Source organism: Giraffa tippelskirchi, chromosome 5 (genome assembly GCF_054371585.1).
Source record: "Giraffa tippelskirchi isolate mGirTip1 chromosome 5, T2T-mGirTip1v1.2.pri, whole genome shotgun sequence".
NCBI classification, from domain to species: Eukaryota; Metazoa; Chordata; class Mammalia; order Artiodactyla; family Giraffidae; genus Giraffa; species Giraffa tippelskirchi.
The window spans coordinates 110,053,686-110,078,565 of NC_137279.1; the positions used below are offsets into that span (position 1 = coordinate 110,053,686).

Genomic DNA, 24,880 nt, shown 5'->3' on the forward strand with positions numbered 1-24,880 from the left:
ACGTATCAAAAATCATGAAATACAACAAAAGCAGTACATGCTCAGAGAAAAATTTATAGTGGTAAATACCTACATTAATAAAGAAAAAAGCTCTTAAATCAAGGACTTAGCTTTATACCTTAAGGAGTTAGGAAATGAAGAGCCAACTAAACTCGAGGCAGAAGGGAGGGAGTAATAAAGATTCAGTTCAGTTCAGTCACTCAGTCGTGTCCGATTCTTTGTTTCCCCATGGACTGCAGCACACCAGGCTTCCCTGTCCATCACCAACTCCCGGAGTTGACTCAAACTCATGTCCGTCAAGTCGCTGATGCCATCCAACCATCTCATCCTCTGTCATCCCCTTCTCCTCCTACCTTCAATCTTTCCCAGCATCAGGGTTTTTCCAAGGAGTCAGTTCTTTGCATCAGGTGGCCAAAGTATTGGAGTTTCAGTTTCAGCATCAGTTCTTCCAGTGAATATTCAGGATTGATTTCCTCTAAGGTTGACCGGTTGGATCTTGCAGTCCAGGGGACTCTCAAGAGTCTTCTCCAACACCACAGTTCAAAGGCATCAATTCTTCAGTGCTCAGCCTTCTTTATAGTCCAACTGTCACAACCATACATGACTACTGGAAAAGCTATAGCTTTGACTAGATGGACCTTTGTTGGCAAAGTAATGTCTCTGCTTTTTAATATGCTGTCTAGGTTGATCATAGCTTTTCTTCCAAGGAGCAAGCGTCTTTTTAATTTCATGGCTGTAGTCACCATCTGCAGTGATTTTGGAGCCCAAGAAAATAAAGTCTGTCACTGTTTCCATTGTTTCCCCATCTATTTGCCATGAAGTGGTGGGACCAGATGTCATGATCTTAGTTTTTTGAATATTGAGTTTTAAGCCAGCTTTTTCACTCTCCTCTTTCACTTTCATCACGAGGCTGTTTAGTTCTTTGCTTTCTGCCATAAGGGTGGTGTCATCTGCATATCTGAGGTTATTGATATTTCTCCCACCAGTCTTGATTCCAGCTTGTGCTTCATCCAGCCTGGCATTTTGCATGATGTACTCTACATATAAGTTAAATAAGCAGGGTGACAGGATACAGCCTTGACATACTCCTTTTCCTATTTGGAACCAGTCTGTTGTTCCATGTCCAGTCTTCTAGGCCTTTTGGCTAAGATCAAGTGTAATAAATATTAGATATAAACAAAATAGAGAATAAAAAAATGATAGAATCAATGAAACTAAAGGTCGTTTTTTTTAAAAAGAGATCAACAGACCTGACAAACTTTAAGCTAGATGACCAGTTAAAAGAGGGAAGACTCAGCTTACTTAAAATCAAGAATGAAACTGGGGACATTACTACTAACCTTAAAGAAATTAAAAGTATTGTGAGAGAATGCTATGAACAGTTGTGTGCCAAATTGTATAACTTGAATGAAATGGACAAATGAAATTTACAAACTACCAAAACTGACTCCAGAAGAAATAGAAAATCTGGATATACTTTTAATCAATGAAGAGATTAAATCAGTTAAAACTTCCAAAGAAATCCTAGGACATACTTCACCAGTGATTTCTACCAAACTTTTAAAGAAGAATTAACACCTATCCTTCTTAATCTCTTCAAAGAAGTAGAAGAGGAAGTAAGTTTTCCTAACTTACTCTGTGAGGCCAGTACTATTCTTACACCAAAAGCAGAGAAAGACATCGTTAGAAACAAAAACTACAGACTACGTTCACTATGAATAGAGATGCAGAAAATTTCAACAAAATACTAGCACACCAGCAGCAAATTAAAAGAATTATACAGAAGAATTATGTGACCAAGTGGGATTATGCCAGGGAGGCAAGGGTGGTTTAATATGTGAAAATCATTCAATGTAAGACACCACATTGATAGACAAGAACCAAGCAGTCATCTCTGTTGATGCTAAAAAAGTGTTTGACAAAATCCAACACCATTTTATTATAAAAACAAGGATGTGAGGAAACTTCCTCAGACTGTTAAGGACATCTCTGAAAAAACTATAGCTAACTACATACATAAGACTGAAAGGCTGAAAGCTTGCCCTCTAAGATCAAGAATAAGGTAATAATGCCTGCCGTTGCCAGGCTTCCAGGTGTCTCAGTGGTAAAGAATCTACCTTCCAATGCAGGAGACATAGGAGACAATCCCTGGGTTGGGAACACTCCCTGGAGTAGGAAATGGCAACCCTGTCCAGTATTCTTGCCTGGAGAATTCTATGGACAGAGGAGCTTAGCAGTCTACACTCCATGGGGTTGCAAAGAGTTGGACATGACTGAGCACATATGCATGTCTGCTCTTGCCACTTCAATTTAGCATTGTATTGGAAGTGCTAACCAATACACTTAGGTAATAAGAGGGGGAAAATGGCTTTTGTATTTCTGTTCAAAGATGACATGATCTTATATGTAGAAAATATTAAAAAATCCACCTTAGAACTATTGGAGGTACTAAAAGAGTTCAACAAAGTTGCAGGAAACAAAATCAACATAAAATCAGTTGTATTTTTATACAATAGCAATGAACAATCTGAAGAGGAATTAAGGAAACAATTCCATTTATAGTAGCATCAAAAATATTAAAGTATTTAAGAATAAATTTAACCAAGGAAGTACAAGACTTGTACACTGAAAACTACAAAGTATTATCAAAAGAGGTTAAAGAAGACCTAAATAAATGAAAAGACATCTCATGTTCATGGGTTGGAACACTTATTATTGTTAATATGCTAGTATTTGTCAAGTTGATGTACAAATTCATTGCAATCTCTGTCAAAATTTCAATTGCTGGTTTTGCAGAAATGGACAAACTGATGTTAAAATATGGAATTCCAAGAGACTTCAAGTAGATAAAACAATCTTGAAAAAGAACAAAGTTGGAGGACTCATTTCCTGATTTCAAAACTTACTATGAAGCTACAATAATTAAATCATAAAGATAGTCTTCTGGATTAATGGAATCAAACTGAGAGTTCAGAAATAAACTCATACATCTATGGTCAATTGATTTTTTAAAAAAATCCAATGTGTGTTCTCTCTTTTTTAAAAAAAATTTTTTTTTATTTGGCTGCCTCAGGTCTTAGTTGTGGCATGCAAGGTCTTCGTTGCATCATGCAGGATCTTTTGTTGCAGCAGGCAGGCTCAGTAGCTCTGCAATATGTGGGGTTCAAGTTCCCCGACCAGGGCTTGAACCTGCATTCCCTGAAGTGCAAGGGAGATGCTCAATCAGTGGTCCACCAGGGAAGTCCCAGTGGTCAATTGATTTTTGAAAAGGGTGCCAAGACCATTCATTGGGGGAAAGAATAGTCTTCAACAAACAGTAACAGCTTGATAACCACAAAACAAACATATGAAGTTAGACCCTTGCCTCACACCATATACAATTAATTAAATGGTAAACAAAGAGCTAAACTTAAAAGCTAAGACTATAAAACTTTTAGAATGTTCATGACTATCGGTTTGGCAGTGGTTTCTTAGACATGACAGCAGAAGCACAAGCAACAAAAGGAAAATTAGATAAATTCAGTTCAGTCTCTCAGTCATGTCCGAATCTTTGCGACCCCATGGACTGCAGCACGCCAAGCTTCCCTGTCTATCACCAGCTCCCGAAGCTTGGTGAAACTCATGTCCATCACATCGGTGATGCCATCCAACCATCAATCTTTCCCAGCGTCAGGGTCTTTTCCAAGGAGTCAGTTCTTCGCATCAGGTGGCCAAAGTATTGGAATTTCAGCTTCGGCATCAGTCCTTCCAATGAATATTCAGGACTGATTTCCTTTAAGATTGACTGGTTGGATCTCCTTGCAGTCCAAGGCACTCTCAAGAGTCTTCTCCAACACCACAGTTAAAAGCATCAATTCTTCAGCACTCAGCTTTCTTTATAGTCCAACTCTCACATCCATACATGACTACTGGAAAAACCATAGCTTTGACTAGATGGACCTTTGTTGGCAAAGTAATGTCTCTGCTTTTTAATATGCTGTCTAGGTTGATCATAGCTTTTCTTCCAAGGAGCAAGCGTCTTTTTAATTTCATGGCTGTAGTCACCATCTGCAGTGATTTTGGAGCCCAAGAAAATAAAATCTCTCACTGTTTTGTTTCCCCATCTATTTGCCATGAAGTGACGGGACCATGCCATGTTATGATCTTAGTTTTTTGAAAGTTGAGGTTTAAGCGAGCTTTTTCACTCTCCTCTTTCACTTTCATCAAGAGGCTCTTTAGTTCCTCTTCACTTTCTGCCGTTAGGGTGGTGTCATCTGCATATCTGGTTATTGATATTTCTCCCGGCAATCTTGAATCCAGCTTGTGCTTCATCCAGCCCAGCGTTTCTCATGATGTACTCTGCATATAAATTAAGCAGGGTGACAATATACAGCCTTGACATACTCCTTTCCCAATTTGGAACCAGTCTGTTGTTCCATGTCCAGTTCTAACTGTTGCTTCTTGCCTGCATACAGACTTCTCAGGAGGCAGGTCAAGTGGTCTGGTATTCCCATCTCTTGAAGAATTTTCCAGTTTGTTGTGATCTACACAGTCAAAGGTTTTGGCATAATCAATAAAGCAGAAATAGATGTTTTTCTGGAATTCTCTTGCTTTTTCCAAGTGGTGGCAATTTGATCTCTGGTTCCTCTGCCTTTTCTAAATCCAGCTTGAACATCTGGAAGCTCATGGTTCATGTACTATTGAAGCCTGACTTGGAGAATTTTGAGCAGTACTTTGCTAACGTGTGAGACGAGTGCAGTTGTGTGGTAGTTTGAACATTCTTTGGCATTGCCTTTCTTTGGGATTGGAATGAAAACTGACCTTTTCCAGTCCCGTGGCCACTGCTGAGTTTTCCAATTTTGCTGGCATATTGAGTGCAGCACTTTCACAGCATCATCTTTTAGGATTTGAAAGAGCTCAACTGGAATTCCATCACCTCCACTTGCTTTATTCACAGTGATGCTTCCTAAGGCCCACTTGACTTCACATTCCAGGATATCTGGCTCTAGGTGAGTGATCACACCATCATGGTTATCTGGGTCATGAAGATCTTTTTTGTATAGTTCTTCCATATATTCTTGCCACCTCTTCTTAGTATCTTCTGCTTCTGTTAGGTCCATACCATTTCTGTCCTTTATTGTGCTCATCTTTGCATGAAATGTTCCCTTGATATCTCTGATTTTCTTGAAGAGATCTCTAGTCTTTCCCATTCTATTGTTTTCCTCTGTTTCTTTGCACTGATCACTGAGGAAGGCTTTCTTATCTCTCCTTGCTATTCTTTGGAACTCTGCATTCAAATGTGTATATCTTTCCTTTTCTCCTTTGTCTTTAACTTCTCTTTTCTCAGCTAATTGTAAGGCCTCCTCAGACAGCTGTTTTGCCTTTTGCATTTCTTTTTCTTGGGGATGGTTAGATAAATTAGATTTCCTCAAAATTAAAAGCTTTTGTGCAATCAAAGTGTCAGGCGAGTGTATGCTCCTTGGTTCTGTCGCGTCACAACAAAGATTTGGAGTGACGGACATTAGAGCCCTCGGCAGGTCACAGCTCTCGGGTCTTGGACAGACCGTGTTATAGCTCTCCGGTCTCGAACAGACTGTGTTATAGCTCTTAGACTAATCATTGTTACAGCTCAGTGTTACAGCCTTTTTATTTTGAAGATAATAGCAGGAAAATCCATCCTCGAAGCATGAGGGCATGCCAACCGTCGACCCAAAGACATGAAGAGAAGAACGCCCCAGCGCACGGGAGAGAGAGAGCACTTTTGGCTCCTCTTTTTACATGTTTTTTCCTCCCCCTGGGCCTGCCCAATGCAAATTGGGCGTAGCCAGGAGTGCTGTTCTACCTGAAGTTCTCACTCCGGTCCTCGGACCTCCCTTTGACCTTCCTTTGTTCCATTTTTGCGGGCTTTCCCTTCCTTGTTTTTTAGCCACCGCCATTTTGAATTCCTGTTTCCTAGTCTGACTGCCTAACAAAAGGATATTGTCAAAAAAGTGAAAATGCAACCCACGGGTTGAGAGAAAATATTTGCAAGTCATATTTGATAAGGGCCTAGTATTCAGAACATAGAAAGAACTCTTACAGCTCAGTAACAAAGACAACCCAATTAAAAATGGGCAAAGGATTTGAATAGATGTTTTTTCAATGAAGATATCGGAGAAGGCAATGGCACCCCACTCCAGTACTCTTGCCTGGAAAATCCCATGGACGGAGGAGCCTGGTAGGCTGCAGTCCATGGGGTCGAGAAGAGTCGGACACGACTAGCGACTTCACTTTCACTTTTCCTTTTTATGCACTGGAGAAGGACATGGCAACACACTCCAGTATTCTTGCTTGGAGAATCCCAAGGACGGCGGAGCCTGGTGGGCTGCCGTCTGTGGGGTCACACAGAGTCGGACACGACTCAAGCGACTTAGCAGCAGCAGCAGCAGCAATGAAGATATATAAATGACCAAAAAGTACATAAAAAGGTGCTCAATGTCATAATAAGAGACATCATCATAAGAGAAATAAAAATGGAAAACACAATTTTGATACCCCTTCACAAGAGGGGTATAACAATAGTAATAGAACAAAAACAAAAAATAGAAAGTGTTTATGAATAACCGAAATTTGTTACCAAGTCTGACCTTGTAGTGCTTGCCATATGACAGGCCAATAATTGAGCAATGAGTTGTTGGGGCAAGGAATAATAGCTTTATTCTGAAAGTCAGAAAATCAAGAAGATGGTGCATTTATGCTTACAAAGAACTCTCTTGCTTGAGTTTGAAGAATTCAATCTTCTTTTATACTAGAAGGGGAAGGAGTGAAGTCAAACATTTCCTGGTTCCCATCCACCTCTGGAGGAGTGTGTTAATTTCTTCCTCTCAGGTGGGCCTGGCCAAGATGTTTCCTGTGAGCTAAATAAAAGTCTTTTAGAATAGCTAATTACCTGGGAGGCAGAGTTCTGAAAGTTGGATTATTATGTATAATTTAAGTTTATAGGCAACATCCCTTTAGTGATTAACTTGTAATAGAATAGAAAATGTTCTTCCCTATTACAGAAAGTTTAGGTAAAGATAGGGAAATGTTATGTAAATAGACATACCCCAAAGAAACTACTTGCTTTACCATTTTACTTAAAATTGCCTTGCTTGCTTACTTTAAAGCTGTGCCACTGCATATGTTCTATTGGCTGAGGAAGAAGCAACAACTATTGTAGATGCTGAAAGGTTATTTAAACAGGCACTCAAGGCAGGAGAAACAATTTATAGGCGGTCACAACAGTGCCAGCACCAAAGTCCTCAGCATGAAGCTCAACTGAGTAAGTGAATATGAACTAATTCTCACCTGTGTTTTAGTTCCTGCAGTTGCCTCTTTTATGTGTAAAACACAAAACAACCATAAATTTAAAAAACTTGATACTTAAAAGTTAGCTGCTCTTCAGGAGATATAACAAGTCTGTTCAAGTCAGCAAGACAAAAATGTGTGTTAGCTAGAGAATGTTTGTGGAAGAGAATAGATTTGCTCTGGTTATTGAGAGATGTGCTGCTCTGAAACGTAACAGTAATTTATTTCACGCAAGAATTGGGGAAACACAACTCAAAAATATTCAAGATTCAAGAGAACCTTCTAGCAATGATAAACAGCTGTTACTTTTTTCCACCCTTACCCAAGCAGTAGTAGAGGTATATATATCATTTAATTTGCTCTTCAGGCTGTAAAAATATCTCCATATAGTGCCAGGGAGTGGCCCTTTAGCACAAAAACCAGCCTTATACATGGTATTGACTCTTTCTTTGGTGGTTTTTTTCTCTACAGTATGTTTGAGATCATATGGGCCATAGCAACTGACATCCTTTCTTTCCACTCTTAGGCATATTCTCCCAGTTGTGATTGAGACACTTTTACCAAAGATTTTAGGATCTGTAATGTTGTTGCTTCCTGCTATATTGTGTGGCCAGAGGGTTTAATTTCATGATTTTCGCAGAGAGTGGGCAATAAGTTGAGATATGTTTATATAATGCATTATCTGCTGGGAGTTAAGTTCTAAATCTTTTGTTTGCGGAAATTAAAATTTGGATAATGTTTTCTCTCTAAACTAAATATTGATGTATATAGGATGTTTCATTAATGCATGTTGTTATAACACACAACTGTGGGAATATATAATCTTGCAGTCTGAAACTAATGAAACTACGTCTGTAAAAAAGTCATGCCATTTGTCCTTGTATAATCTCAAATTTAGTTATGGGGTAGGTTCAGAAATATTTGTTAGCCCTTTCTAGAAGTAGTTTTGCCCTTGAGCAAAAATTTACAATAGTATATAAATTTTGTTTTGAATATCTTTTGTCAGTTAAGATAACAGGTAATATTAAAATAGTAGATTGTTTATATAGAAACTTAATAGATTCATGTTATTTCTTCCTATTAATGTATGTCTTTTAATAGTAAAATCTACTTGCCTAGGGTACACAAATTACTTTATATATACTGTACTCAGATTACTTAGAGTCAAAAGTAATCCTATATGTATATATATACATATACATATTTTAAGCTTTTAATATAAAAAACTTCAAATATCTATAAAAATAGAGCAATATAATTAACTTTCATTCATTGTTCATTACCCAAATTCAACAATTATTAATATTTTTCCATTCTGATACAGTTTAATTTTAATTGAACCTTCCAGGGTATATAAAATTATTTGCCTTCCAGGCTAATAAAATTGATAGATAAATATATTAATGAAATAGCTGGTCATAATATAAAAGTGATAGTTTTGGGTCATTTGTTGTTTTTTTTAAATAGGGAGAGATACCAATGTACTGGTGTATATTAAAAGAAGACTGGCAATGTGTGCAAGAAAATTAGGAAGAATAAGAGAGGCAGTAAAAATAATGAGAGATGTAAGTAAATTTGATGACTTAACCTGTATCTTTATTCTTTCAAAACTGAAAATATGTTTTAAGTTGCTGCTTAAGTTAATGCAAAATCACTGTGTGGCTTTTTTTTTTTTGTAACGTTTATTTATTGGCGGTACCATGTGGCTTGTTGCATCTTAGCTCCCCAACCAGGGATCAAACCTCAGGCCCTGGCAGAGAAAGTGCCAACCACTGGACCACTAGGGAATTCCCCAGAATCGTTTTTTTTGTTTTGTTTTTTTTTTTGAATTTGTTTTTGTTTTATTGGGTCTAGGGGATGGGATGGAGAATACCTCTGTAAGTTATGCCCCACTAGAGTTTTGTTTTTTAATTGATAGTTTTGTAACAAGATACTTATACACAAATTTCTTAGAGGTTGAGTCCCCCAAGTTTTAATAAGGAATTTCTACTTCTGTATTGAGTTCATTTGCTATAATTTTAATCTTTTTTCCTTTTAATATACAGTTAATGAAAGAATTTCCTCCTCTTACCATGTTGAACATCCATGAAAATCTCCTAGAATCACTCTTAGAATTACAGGCCTATGCAGATGTCCAAGCAGTTCTAGCAAAATATGATGGTGAGTGATAATTCTCTTAGTTGATTCTTTACCAGCTGAGCTACCAGGGAAGCCCCTCTTAGTTGATAGCATAGTTAAAGTGTTTTGTTTTTTTTTCAATATAAAGTGATCACAAATGGTATCCTACTCTGGTATTTCTGTGACTTACTCTTTGCATTCTTTCTAGTCAGTATTTAGAATCTATGGACACAAGTTACTATTAAGTATCTTCTTCTTTTTGTAAATATTTATTTGGCTATGTCCACATTTGAGGCATGCGGGATCTTTGTTGCATCATGCAGCTCTTTTGTTGCAGTGCACAGATTCTCTAGTTGTGGTGTGAGGGCTTAGTAGTTGTGCACAGGTTTAGTTGCTCCGTAGCATGTGGAATCTTAGTTCCCTGACCAGGGGTTGAACTCAGGTCCCCTTGAAATGCAAGACAGATTCTTAACCACTGGACCACCAGGGAAGCCCCTAAGTATCTTCTTTATCAATACTCTTGATAGCAAAAGTCTGCAAGGAGAAATTTTCCTTCTGTCAAAGTATATTCATTTGTTTTAGTGCCTTTGTGAGGCACTTGGAATACAGTGGTAAACAAGAAAACATGGAATTAACCCTTATAGGATTTGCAGTTTGGTAGAACATACAGACAAATGAATAGTAGTTATATTGAAGCATAGTATCTTAGGTGAGGTAATTGGAAAAGTATGGAATGCTATACACTTCTCTTCTTTTGGAGTGATGGAGAAGGCTAACAGAAGTTGCTTAGCAGTATATATAAGAGTAACTCAGAACAACATTTTACAATGCTTTTTAGTTACAAAGTGTAATTTATTATCTCATTTGATGCTTACAACAATCTTGAGAGATGGTAGGACAAATATTTTACTATTTCCAGTTAATAAATAAGGAAACTGGAGTTGAAGAAGGCTAAGTAATTGGGTAAGGTCTCCTAGCCAGTAAGTGGCAAGCCTAACTTAAATTTAGGTATTCGATTTCTTTACTAGTCTCCCCAAAGTAAAAAGTCAGTATGTGTTGGCTGTTTTTATTATTGTACTATAACAGTGCCAGTTTATCACAAATGGAGTTGAGATAATTTTTAAGAAACAGTCTTTCTCCTCATTCTGAGTGAGGCATTGGCTTTTAACCTGAAACTGAGAACATCCTAACTAGCATAATATTTCTTGTCACATCTTTCACTATATCAGAACACATATAAGTCACTTATTCACACTGTCCTGTTGTAAGCTCCTATCCATTATCTTAGGAATCCCTGTGACTTAGAAAGTTTGAAATGTATTACACTTGGAAAGAAAAGTTTATTTCTTTTAAACATCTGGAATTCTTAGGAAGTGCTTTAGAGTAGTATAGGCTCATGGAGAAATTTGTGAGAAATTCTTTCCATATGTTACTTATCAGATGTATGGCCTGCTTATGATATGTATGGTGAACAAGCTTAAGGACTGAATATGAAAAATCAGAAAGGACCTATTCATTAAAAATGAAATAAAACTAGCAATCTGGATATGCCTCTGTATTTTCAGTTATTTTTATGAGTCCCCAGTTTTTACTATTCTAGAGTCCTGAAAAAGTTAAAAGCAAGTTTACTTCTTTAGTTCTCCATTTGCTAGTATAACTCTGGAATCTGGAAAGAGATTCCTGTAGTCTTACTCTCCTGATAACATTATTTGGGGCATTCTTTAAGATAATTTCATTATAGTTCTAAATTTCTTTTTATTTTATGAAAGACTATCACTTAAGAAAATGTAGAAAATGCAAAAACATAGGAAGAAGAAAATGAAAATCACCCATGGTTATATCACTTAGATTTAACTACTGTTAATTTTTTTTTAATCTTAGTTTTTCTCTGAATAGGTGGAGATTGTATGTAGTTCTATCTATACAATGCCTTTTTTCCTGGATAGTATTATTGTAAGCAGCCTATTTGGAGAAGGAAATGGCAACCCACTCCAGTATTCTTGCCTGGAGAATCCCATGGACAGGGGAGCCTGGTGGGCTGCTGTCCATGGGGTCGCACAGAGTTGGACATGACTGAAGCAACTTAGCATGCATACATGCAAGCATTGGAGAAGGAAATGGCAACCCACTCCAGTATTCTTGCCTGGAGAATCCCAGGGACAGAGGAGCCTGGTGGGCTGCTGTCTATGGGGTTGCACAGAGTCTGAAACGACTGACACTACTTAGCAGCAGCAGCAGCAACAAGCAGCCTATTATAAATATTTGTTGAGTACTTTCTAGCATTGTATGAGGACTTTCACAGACATCTCTGCTAGAAAATTATCATTTCTCTATTTTGAGAAAACTGAGGTTAAAGCAGTTGTGGCTAGTTCAAGGGTATGTAGTTGGTAAATAGTAGAATCAAGTTTTCAAACTCTGGTCTTCCAATTTCATGTCCATGTGCTTTTACTGCTTTATTATCAATATATCTGTTGAATTGAACTATGAATTTTTCTTACTAAAAATTGTCTTAAGATATTTTTGTGTTTCTTACCTAAATTAAAAATTATTATTATAGATATAAGCCTTCCGAAGTCAGCAGCCATCTGTTATACAGCAGCGCTATTGAAGACAAGGACTGTTTCAGATAAGTAAGTAGTTATGAAAACTACAAGTTTAGAAAGGCTGCTAAAATCAACATTTTGTTTTTCATTTACTGACTTTAAAAATGCTTTTTTCCCCTGACTTCCTGCTGAATAACCCTTAACTTATGGGGCTTTGAAGTTTCTTACTGTCTGTAACAGTGGAAACAGCAAGGTTTTTAGAGCTAAGTATACTTGGGTGCAAATTCAAAGTCTACAACATACTAGCTGTGGAACTTTGGCCAAGTTAATCACTTTTTTCTTCCTCATCTATAAAATAAGAATAATACTGTAGGGTGGTTGTGTGAAGATTATGTGTGTTAAATGCCCAAAGCATTACTAGATAGAAAGTATATTCAGTACATAGTAGGCTGTGATGGTAATGATAAGGTTGTATGGTAGGGAAATAGGTTTCATGTTATCTGTTCTGAGATTATAATTATGAATTATTGTGATTTCCTTGTATTTTTGGCTGCCATTAATGAATTTCTCTTTATTCCACAGGTAAGATACTCAGAAACCAGCCAAATGGCAAATGTTTTCTTTCACCTTAGATTTCTATGCCTTAATGTGAATTAGAATGCAATGTTCACAGACTTTTTCCTCTCAGTGAATATTTGCTAAGAATGTAATAGTTCTATTTTCATGACATTTTCTAGATGTCCCTGTGTAGCATTTCTTATTTCATTACTTTGCCCAAAGTGTGACTTTAATGGACTTCTGAAGGCTTTCTTCACCTTAACTTGAAGATTTCTATCTCTTATGCTGCCTTCTTTTATATGTTGAACCAGAGTGTAGTAGCTATTTGACTTTGATTTTTGCCATCACCAGAAACCTCTGATTCAGGGGCTAGATGACCTTAATTAACTAATTAAAATATTTACGTATTTAAATATATATTTCTTCATTTTGTTCTTTTCTTATAGATTCTCTCCAGAAACAGCCTCCAGAAGAGGGTTAAGCACAGCAGAAATTAATGCTGTGGAAGCAATTCATAGAGCTGTGGAATTTAATCCTCATGTTCCAAAAGTAAGAAATTTTATAATGAAAATACTACTTTTATTTAAGTTAATCAGATTCATAACAGTGTATAGACCAAATTTTGGGTCTCCATAATTTGAGGCAGAATTGTTTTAGTCCACTATATTTTGATGTTTGCCTTAAAGGGGATGTTAAAAAGTATTTAGAAAGGTGGATAGGAGCAATATTTCACTATAGGCTTTATAATTGCTGTCAAAATAAAATTTGAGGTATGTTCACTTAGCTGTTCCTTTTACTATAGTTTCAGAGAAGAAATAAAATGACTTGGGCCTATGAAAGATCATTCATATTTCAGATCATTAAATCAGATTTCCTGTTACTTTAAAAGCTTTTTACATCTAGGCAGATGCCTGGGTTTTAAATGAGGCCTAGGTAGACAAAGATTGAAGACAAATAGATTAAAATAATCAGTGTTAGGAAACAGATGTGGAAGTTTCCGGAAAACTGCTGAATTGATGTTTATTTAGTCCCAGACGAAACTGTACTCATCTCATTTGTCTTTATTGTACACCTTGCAAACATACGGATTATTGGTTAATCTATGTGTGTTATCACCCAAGGTGAAACTTTGGGTTTTAAAAACAATGTTCCAAATTAGGAAGTATAGCGTATTCAAGAATATGATTTTATTTAAAAATGTAATTGTAGATTCCAGTATAATGTGTTAGTGGAATTTGGAAACTAGCAAATATTAAAGGATTAACCTCTAAAAGATAATCTCTAAGAAATATGAGTTGTAAGTCTGTTTAGAGTAAATAAAGACAGAGTCAAGAATATTACTGAAATCTAAGAATGAAAGTCAGCAATATTTATGCCATTCTCTCATTAAGTGAAACTGGTTCCATAAATTTAAATAAAAATTTTAGTATAAATTGTAATACATAAAAAGCAAAGTGTAAAAAAACAGAATGTGCATCTTAATGATTTATTATAAGGCAAATAAGTGGGAACTACTACTGAGGTCAAGAAACAACATTGTCATTCCCCAGAAGCCCACCTGCCCTTTTCCAATTACAGCTTCCCTCCTGCCTAAAGGCAACAACTGTTCTTTTTTCTTTAACTTTTTATTGTGTATTGAGGTTCAATTCAGTTCAGTTCAGTCACTCAGTTGTGTCTGACTCTTTGTGACCCTATGGACTGCAGCACACCAGGCTTCCCTGTCCATCTCCAGCTCCCGGAATTTACTCAAACTCATGTCCATTGAGTCAGTGATACCATCCAACCATCTCGTCCTCTGTTGTCCCCTTCTCCTGCCTTCAATCTTTCCCAGCATCAGGGTCTTTTCAAATTAGTTGGTTCTTCGCATCAGGTGGCCAAAGTATTGAAGTTTCAGCTTCAGCATCAGTCCTTCCAATGAATATTCAGGACTGATTTCCTTTAGGATGGACTGGTTGGATCTCCTTGTAGTCCAAGGGACTCTCAAGAGTCTTCTCCAACACCACAGTTCAAAAGTATCAATTCTTCGGCGCTTAGCTTTCTTTATAGTCCAACTCTCACATCCATACGTGACTACTGGAAAAACCATGGCTTTGACTAGACGGACCCTTGTTTATAAAGTAATGTCTCTGCTTTTTAATATGCTGTCTAGGTTAGTCATAGCTTTTCTTCCAAGAAGCAAGCATCTTTTAATTTCATGGCTGCGGTCACCATCTGCAGTGATTTTGGAGCCCCCAAAAATAAAGTCTTGTCACTGTTTTCACTGTTTCCCCATCTATTTGCCATGAAGTGAGGTATTGAGGTATAGCCAGTCAACAATGTTGTGATAGTTTTAGGTGAACAGCAAGGGGACTCAGCCATACATATACATGTATCCATTCTCCCCCATTCTCCCTCTCTGTCTTTATTTACCCTCATCTAGGCTGCCACATAACATTGAGTAGAGTACCATGTGCTATGATAGTGGGTCCTTGTTGGTTATCCATTTTAAATATAACAGAGTGTACATGTCCATCCCAAACTCCCTAACTCTCCCTTCCTTGCATTCCTCCCACCGCAACCACAAGTTCATTCTCTTAAGTCTGTGAATCTCTCTCTGTTTTGTAAGTAAGTTTATCTGTATCATTCCTTTTTAGATTCCACACATAAGGGATGTCATATGATATTTCTCCTCTGTCTGACTTAATTCACTCAGTATGATAATTTCTAGGTCCATCCATATTGCTGCAAATGGCATGATTTTATTCTTTTTAATGGCTGAGTAATATTCTATTATATATGTGTACCACATCTTTTTTATCCATTCCTCTGTCAATGGACATTTAGGTTGCTTCCATGTCTTGGCTGTAGTCAACAGTGCTGTGGTGAATATCGGTGGTGAATATATGTGGTAAACATGTATCCTTTCAGATCATATTTTTCTTCATATACAGCCAGCAGTGGATTGCAGGGTCATATGATAGCTCTATTTTTATTTTTTTAAGGAACCTCAATACTGTTCTCCATAGTGCCTGTACCAGTTTGTTGTTGTTCAGTCGCTCAGTCACATCCGACTGTGACCCCATGGACTGCAGCACACCAGGCCTCCTTGTCCTTCACCATCTCCTGGAACTTGTTCAGACTTGCTCAAATGTCCATTGAGTCGGTGATGCCACCCAACCATCTCATCCTTTGTCTTCCCCTTCTCCTCCTGCCCTCAATCTTTCCCAGCATCAGAGTCTTTTCCAATGAGTCAGCTTTTCACATCAGGTGGCCAAAGTATTGGAGTTTCAGCTTCAAAGTCAGTCCTTCCAATGTACTCAGTATTCAGGATTGATTTCCTTTAGGTTTGACTGGTTTGATCTCCTTGCAGTCTAAGGGACTCTCAAGAGTCTTCTCCAACATCTCAGTTCAAAGGCATCAAAATGTACCAATTTACATTCCCACCTGGGGGCAGGAGGAGAAGGGGACAACAGAGGATGAGATGGCTGGATGGCATCACCAACTCGATGGACATGAGTTTGGGTAAACTCCAGGAGTTGGTGATGGACAGGGAGGCCTGGCGTGCTGCGATTCATGGGGTCACAAAGAGTCGGACATGACTGAGCAACTGAACTGAACTGAACAGTGTATGAGGGTGACCACCATCCTGACATTAATTATATTCACTTGCCATTTCCTTCTCCAGGGGATCTTCCCAACTCAGGGATCGAACCTAGGTCTCCCGCATTGCGGGCAGACACTTTACCCTCTGAGCCACCAGGGAAGCCCAAGTTAAGGAATGGTCCTTGTTATCATTCTCAGGAATAATTTGTGGAAAGATTAGAATTATTTCTGCTTTCAGTGATTGGTAGAATTTGCTGATAAAGCCATCTGATTCTGTATTTTTCTTTGTTAGAAGGATTTCCTTTACAAATTTCATATTAATTACAAATTCAATTACTTAACCATTCCATAGCTATTCACATTTTTTATTTTTTCTTATGTTAGTTTTTGGTAAGATATATTTTTCTAGGAATTTATTTCATCAAAATTTTCATATTTGCTGGCATAAAGATTTCATAAAATCCTTTTATTACCTTGTTAATATGTGCAGGATCAGTTCTAACATCCACTTTTTAATTCATAGCACTGGCTACTCCCCCCCACCCCGCCCCCACATTGGATTCGTCAGGGATTTGTCAACTTTATTAGTCTTTGCAAAGAACTGAGCTCTGGCTCTGTTGATCTTCTCTACTGTTTGTTTTCTGGTCCATCCATTTCTGCTCTTTATGGCCTTCTTTCAACTTTGTTCGGCCCCATTTTATTTTTTTTTATTTCATGTATCTTATTAAAGGTACTTAACTTGTTAATTTTTAGTCTTTCTTCTTCTAATATATCCATTTAAGTCTATTAACTTCTAATATTAATATAATTTTAATTGCATAGTATAGCATTACTTTTTATATAATTTAGTTCAAAATATTTTCTAATTTCCTCTATGACTTCCTCTTTGATTAGAGGTATAGTTATTCCATTTAGAGATGTATTTAACTTCCAAACATATGAAGATTATCTTCCTATGAATGATTTCTGGCATAATTGCGTTTTGGCCAGAAAACATATTCTGTGTGATTTCACCCCTTTAAAACATTTTTTGATTCTTGAATTTCTGTTTATTTTTCACATTTCTTACATTATTTGTAGTTTTGAATTCTCTGCCAAAATTTTTAATGTAATCTACTATCTCTTTGAAAATAATTTAGACTAGTTATCTTAAATTCTTTCTCTGATAATCCTGATATGTAGAACTTCTCTATATCTGTTTTTATTATCTGCCTTTTTCTGCTGCATCATATTCATATTGTCTTTTTTCTTATGCATGACTTTCTTTGACCACGTGCCAGATATTTTATTTGAAAAATTGTGAAAATAGCTTAAAACCTCAGGTAATACTATGTATCTTCAAAGAGAATTTTCTTTGCCCTTAGATGCCGGGAAGAATCACTAGCAGGTCATGATCACCTTAATTCATTTTCAGGGATTGATATTTTATGTCCTACCTGGATGACTGAACTGACTTCAGTCATGAAATTTTAGTTTATTTCTGGTTCATTCTTACTCCTAAGATGCAGCCTTCAGAGCCCCAGTCTAATCCTGAGGGTTTTGCTAGGGCCCTCCCTCTTGAGAGGCCTTGAACTGCAAATTTTGTTCCTTTAGTCTTATGAAACTGATAAAAAAAAAAAGGCTGAATAGCCTCCTAAGCATCTTTTCCAGAACTGTCAAATGTCCTTATAGTAAAAGAAACCCCAAGTGTGGCTTACTTCTCTGATTTCTGACTTCTCTGGACTGTTGCCTTGTAATTCTTTACCCTTTGTTAATTCTCTAATGTATTTAATTCAGTTTTTTAAAATCAACAGCTTTTCTAGTTATCTGGGAGATTTGCTCTGAGTTACCCAGTCTTCCATTACTGGAAGCAGAGGTCTAAAAATACTTTTCTATGAAATGCTCTGCTCTCTCATGCTGCAGAGTGGTTTAGAATGGTTTGTAATTTCTATACATCTGTGCCAACAGTTATTATCTGTCTTTTGACTATGGAAAGATATTCCCATCTGAATGCAGAGTTCCAAAGAATAGCAAGGAGAGATAAGAAAGCCTTCCTCAGTGATCAATGCAAAGAAATAGAGGAAAACAACAGAATGGGAAAGACTAGAGATCTCTTCAAGAAAATTAGAGGCACCAAGGGAACGTTTTATGCAAAGATGGGCTCGATAAAGGACAGAAATGGTATGGACCTAACAGAAGCAGAAGATATTAAGAAGTGGTGGCAAGAATACACAGAAGAACTGTACAAAAAAGATCTTCACGACCCAGATAATCACGATGGTGTGATCACTCACCTAGAGCCAGACATCCTGGAATGTGAAGTCAAGTGGGCCTTAGAAAGCATCACTATGAACAAAGCTAGTGGAGGGGACGGAATTCCAGTTGAGCTATTTCATATCCTCAAAGATGATGCTGTGAAAGTGCTGCACTCGGTATGCCAGCAAATCTGGAAAACTCAGCAGTAGCCACAGGACTGGAAGAGGTCAGTTTTCATTCCAATCCCAAAGAAAGGCAATGCCAAAGAATGCTCAAACTACCGCACAATTGCACTTGTCTCACACGCTAGTAAAGTAATGCTCAAAATTCTCCAAGCCAGGCTTCAACAATACGTGAACCATGAACTTCCAGATGTTCAAGCTGGTTTTAGAAAAGGCAGAGGAACCAGAGATCAAATTGCCAACATCCGCTGGATCATCAAAAAAGCAGGAGAGTTCCAGAAAAACATCTATTTCTGCTTTATTGACTATGCCAAAGCCTTTGACTGTGTGGATCACAATAAACTGTGGAAAATTCTGAAAGAGATGGGAATACCAGACCATCTGACCTGTCTCTTGAGAAACCTGTATGCAGGTCAGGAAGCAACAGTTGAAATTGGACATGGAACAACAGACTGGTTCCAAATAGGAAAAGGAGTACGTCAAGGCTGTATATTGTCACCCTGCTTATTTAACTTATATGCAGAGTACATCATGAGAAACGCTGGGCTGGAAGAAACACAAGCTGGAATCAAGATTGCCGGGAGAAATATCAATAACCTCAGATATGCAGATGACACCACCCTTATGGCAGAAAGTGAAGAAGAACTAAAGAGCCTCTTGATGAAAGTGAAAGAGGAGAGTGAAAAAGTTGGCTTAAAGCTCAACGTTCAGAAAACTAAGATCATGGCATCTGGTCCCATCATTTCATGGGAAATAGATGGGGAAACAGTGGAAACAGTGTCAGACTTTATTTTTTTGGGCTCCAAAATCACTGCTGATGGTGACTGCAGCCATGAAATTAAAAGACTGTTACTCCTTGGAAGGAAGGTTATGACCAACCTAGATAGCATATTTAAAAGCAGAGACATTACTTTGCCAACAAAGGTCCGTCTAGTCAAGGCTATGGTTTTTCCAGTGGTCATGTATGGATGTGAGAGTTGAACGGTGAAGAAAGCTGAGCACCCAAGAATTGATGCTTTTGAACTGTGGTGTTGGAGAAGACTCTTGAGAGTCCCTTGGACTGTAAGGAGATCCAGCCAGTCCATCCTAAAGGAGATCAGTCCTGGGTGTTCATTGGAAGGACTGATGTTGAAGATGAAACTCCAATACTTTGGCCACCTGATGCAAAGAGTTGACTCATTGGAAAAGACCCTAATACTGGGAAGGATTGGGGGCAGGAAGAGAAGGGGACGACAGAGGATGAGATGGTTGGATGGCATCACCGACTCGATGGACATGGGTTTGGGTAAACTCCGGGAGTTGGTGATGGACAGGGAGGCCTGGCGTGCTGCAATTCATAGGGTCGCAAAGAGTCGGACACGACTGAGCGACTGAACTGAACTGAACTGAACTGTCCTAGTAGATATGAAATGGCATCTCTTTGTGATTTTGATTTACATTTCCCTAATGACTAATGATGTTGAACATCTTTTGATGTGCTTATTGGCTGTTTGGTTTTGAAAACTTTTTAAAATAATCTTGCTTGGAATATAACTGATTTACAATGTTGCATTACTTTCAGTTGTACAGCAAAGTGAATCAGTTATACATATATCCACTCTTTTTTAGATTCTTTTTCCGTACAAGCCATTACAGGACATTGAGTAGAGTACCCCATGCTGTACAGTAGGTACTTATTAGTTACTTATTTTATATATAGTAGTATATATGTCTCATTCCAGTCTCTGAATTTATCCCTCCTCCCTATTTCCCCCAGTAACAATCAGTTTGTTTTCCTCATCTGTGACTCTATTTCTGTTTTACAAATAAGTTCATCTGTATCATTTCTTTTTAGAGTTTACATATAAGTAATATCATATGACATTTGTCCTTCTTGGTCTGACTTACTTCACTTAGTATGACAGTCTCTAGATTCATCCATGTTGCTGCAAATGGCATTATTTCATTCTTTTTTTATGGCTGAATAGTATTCCATTGTGTATGTGTACCACATATTCTTTATCCATTCATATGTCAATGAACGTGTAGGTTGCTTTCATGTCTTAGCTATTGTAACTAGTACTGCAGTGAACACTGGGATCCATGTATCTTTTCTAATTATGGTTTTCTCCAGATATATGCCCAAGAATGGGATTATATATCTTCTTTGGGTAAATATTCAAGTCTTTTGCACATTTTTAAATTCATTTATAGAAAATGTTCTTTAACATTTTTCTGCCATTGACATTCTTGATTAACATGATCCAAAACCATTGTGAATCTCCATAGTTGAGAAATACCAGTATAACATAATTTTACCCATGAAATGAAATCATGAGATTGGTCATGAACCTTGCTGAGATGTGGATACTGAGAGTCAGCTAGGGTTATTCCTTTGGTAAGTTGCTTATGTGTAAACAAGCCTCAGAACACATGATTCAAATTGTGCCTTAACAAAATTATGGCTTTATACATCATGGCTATTTAGAGATACCACAGATGATTGAAACCATAAATATTAAATCCCCAAATATCAGTGATTTACTGTAGATGTAATTGTTCTTAGTATGCCACTTTACACATCAGTTAGAATAGTATTGTCTAATTTAGGATGTAGCAATAGTTTGCTGCAATATTTCATTGAGAGTTTTTATTAGCATACTACCACCAAATTCTTTTAAATTTTATTATTTTTAAATTTAAATTTGAAATAGTTGCCTTAAAAAGTCCAGAAATATATCCATATGTATTTTGTCATTTCATTTTTGAGAAAAGCACCAGTGCAATTTGGTGGGGAAAGGAAATACTTTTCAACAAATGGTAATGGAACATCTGGATGTCTGAATGGGGAAAAAATCATGAAATATTCTCATAGCATGCATAACCATTAATTTGAGATGGATCATTTACCTAAGTGTAAAAGCTAAAACTATATATTTAGAAGAAAACATCTAAGAATATCTTTGAAATTTTCAGATAGACAAAAATTTCCTAGGACAGTATAGGCAATTAACTGTAAGAGAAAAAAAATTCTATATTGGCCTTTTCAAAACTTTAAAATTCTTCTCACTGATGACAGTGTTAAAAACGAAAAGGCAGGGAATTCCCCCATGGTCAAGTGGTTAGAACTCTATGCTTTCACTGCTGAGGGTGCAAGCTCTATCCCTGGTCAGAGAACTAAGATCCCATAAGTTGTGCAGTGTGGCTAAAATAAATAAATAAGTCTTCACCATCATTCTTAAAATTTATTTATTTATTTATTTTTGGTTGCACTGGGTCTTTGTTGCTGCGTGCTTGCTTTCTCTAGTTGTGTTGCATGGGCTTCCCATTGTGGTGGCTTCTCTTGTTGGAGAGCACAGGCTCTAGGCACACAGGCTTCAGTAGTTTGAACACACGGGTTCAGTAGTTGTGGCTTGGGGGCTCAGTAGTTGTGGCACACGGGCTTAGTTGCTCTGTGGCATGTGGAATCTTCCTGGCCCAGGGATTAAACACATGTCCCCTGCATTGGCAGGTGGATTCTTACCACTGTACCACCAGGGAAATGTTTCACCATCATTTCTTTTTAAATGAAAATACAAACTGCAAACAGGAAAAAAGTATCTCCAATTTGCTTGTTTGCCAAAGGACTCATATTCAGAATATATAAATATAAAATGGCAACTTGAATCAAAAGCCTTGAACAGATACTTCAGAAAAGAAGATATTGGAATGTCCAATAAACATGTAAAGAGGTGCTCACCACTTTGGTTATCAGGGAAATGGATTATAAAATCAAAATAAGGTATTATGCCTATCAGAATGGCTATAATTAAAAATACTATAAAATATTGGCAAGAGTGTGGAATATTTAGAATTCTAATACATTGCTGCCTTAGTGTATAAAATGATACAACCACTTTGGCAGTTTCTTATAAAATTAAACATATATCTCATCCTGTCACCCAGAAGTTCTATACCAAGGTATGTATCCAAGAGAATGAAAATTATTTAGCAATAAAAAGAAAAGAACAACTGATACAACAAAACATGGATGAATCTTAAAAATATAGTATTGTGCAAAGGAGTATATACTGAATGATCCCATTTATGTGTTATTCAAGAAAAGGTAAAAGTGATCTATTGTGGTAGAAATTAGCACAGTAGTTTGCCTCAGGTGGTCAGGGTAGAGGTATTAACTGGAAAGGAAACTTTCTGGGGTGATGGTGTTGCTTGTCTGTATTTTTTAAAAGTCATTGAACTGCATACTTAAAGCCTGTGCATTTTACTGTTTTAAAATTATACCTCAATAAAGAAAAAAAAGATATGGCTCAACATGGAAAGCACTGTCAAAGTATCATGCCTCCTAATAAAATGATATGGTATTTGTGAAGTTCTTCAAGTTTGATCCCTGGGTTGGGAAGATCCTCTGGAGAAGGGAAGGGCAACCCACTCCAGTTTTCTTGCCTGGAGACTCCCATGGACAGACGATCCTGGTGAGCTTATACAGTCTGTGGGGTTGCAGAGAGTATAAGAGTCTTTAAAGACCCTGCCAAGAGTCAGGGTTGCAAAGAGTCGGACATGACTGAGCGACTGACACTAATACTACTAACAATGTCTGAGTATCAGGCAACGATATTGATTATTACAGCTATCATTGCTTTATTATGCTGTGTTACCATTTTCTCTTCCTGTTTAAGTTGTTCTAGTTTGTCCTCTTTCCTTGTGAATATTATTTTAGTACTTTAGAATGTATGAGATTTGGGTATTCCTTTGTTGAGAAGGGGTGAAGGGGAAGATAGTTAGGTGAGACAGGAATTAACTAATTTGAATTACTTAATACCCTGAGGACAATTTATTTTGTCTTACAGAAGAAGCCCTTGAGAGAAGAGTGATATAGGACATTTAAAAACAAAACAATGACAAAAACTTGTTTAGTAAATCTCTACAAATGGAGTACATATTTAGGAATATGCAATCTGTAGCTTTTAAAAGTTATTATTTCTTATTTTATATTAAAACTGGTTTTGACATTGTGCTGCTAAGAAAGTAGACCATGCCAGGTGGGCTTTATAAGTATAAGGTGAATTTTGAAAATAAATTAATACATAAAAAGTAAAATCCATTCTGGCTGGTCAGAAATTGAAACCTGTAGGATGAGTCCCATTCATCAGAGAAGCTATTGGGTCTTAGCAGCAGGCTTACATTTCTTTGGCCATACTACCTATATTATAGCAGCATGTGTAAAAGAGGAGGGGAAGGGGCACTTGATTGAGATTCTGAGTGGCATAGCAGGAGTACAGAGAGAAAAGGGAAGTGGTATTAAAGTCTGTGACCCATTCCTAGAGCACAGTGAACCTTTTGCTTTCCATTATATTGTACTGTGGACAGGTTAGAAGGGTTGAGATATCAAATGCTTATTTCTTGAGGTGTTGCTCCATAGGATGATGCACTGTTTAGCCCCCATTGCCTCTCTTTTTAATGTAAGATCACTTTCACTTTGCTCCTGAGGCTGTTAGGTAGTATCATGTTTTTTCAGTTTATTCAGATAGCAGTTGTTTTTACTTTCTATCTGGGAACTTTCTTTAGTCTCTCCTATAATACATCTCCATGTGGAATCTTTGCATTCAGCCTGCCTGTCCAGTCTCATAAGAATGTGCACTGAGAAAACTAATTGCAGAGATAAATTGGCTCTTGATGTGCATGACTGATCAAGAGCAAAGTACCTTAATTTCAGATGCCTTCAGAGAGATTTTTCTTTAACCTCTGCTTTTAAGAGGAAGATTATAAAGCATTATCATTACTTCAGGTCAGAATTATATTGCTTTTGGTCAAAAGCTGTTGTAAGATTTGCAAAGTAATAGAAACAAAGTAATCTAGAGATAAATTATAAAGATCAAAGCAATTCAAAATTAAAGTGAATTTGAGTGTAAGCATAGGTATAGAGTTATGAAAGAAACCATCAGACCATACATCATTATGTCTTTTTAACTATAGCTCCCAAAGTAGCTTTAATTTTTATTATTTTAGTGAAAAACAAGAGACTTGAGTGATTATCTGAGTATATTGTCCATAGTTGAGTACTAGTTAAAATTGGCCCCAGCAATTTCTAATGTATTCCCCATATAATGAGAAAGTGATTTGGAGGTAATCTGGAAGGCCCTGTAGCACATACTAGGTGTTAGCTTTGGTTTATGTCTTTGACTATTTTATTTGCTGGTAATTTCCAAATATATTTCTTTTAACTCTGGCTTTCTTCCTTGTCTAAGAGACTTGCATTTCTATCTAGTTGTGGAAATTTTTACCCGGATATCTGATAGGTACCTCAAAAAATTTTTTAGTTTCTTCTCCAACTTGCTTCTCCTTTCTATTTCTGTATTTTGATTTATGGCTTTATTTTTC

At 37.0% G+C, this 24,880-nt stretch overlaps 1 protein-coding gene across 50 annotated transcripts in view; it reads left to right on the forward strand.

Moving 5' to 3' along the window:
* Positions 1–24,880, forward strand: part of ST7L (suppression of tumorigenicity 7 like) — a 190,540-nt gene that overhangs the window by 32,360 nt on the left and 133,300 nt on the right. For all 50 annotated transcript variants that reach the window (XR_014054754.1, XR_014054750.1, XR_014054756.1 and 47 more), the window contains 5 exons: positions 7,125–7,279; positions 8,773–8,870; positions 9,351–9,465; positions 11,981–12,053; positions 12,971–13,073. Coding sequence is in view for 41 of the 50 variants with exons in the window: in XM_081493559.1 (XP_081349685.1) it covers positions 7,125–7,279; positions 8,773–8,870; positions 9,351–9,465; positions 11,981–12,053; positions 12,971–13,073 (544 nt within the window). In the remaining 9 variants the exon portion in view is untranslated. The remainder of the gene's footprint in view (positions 1–7,124; positions 7,280–8,772; positions 8,871–9,350; positions 9,466–11,980; positions 12,054–12,970; positions 13,074–24,880) is intronic.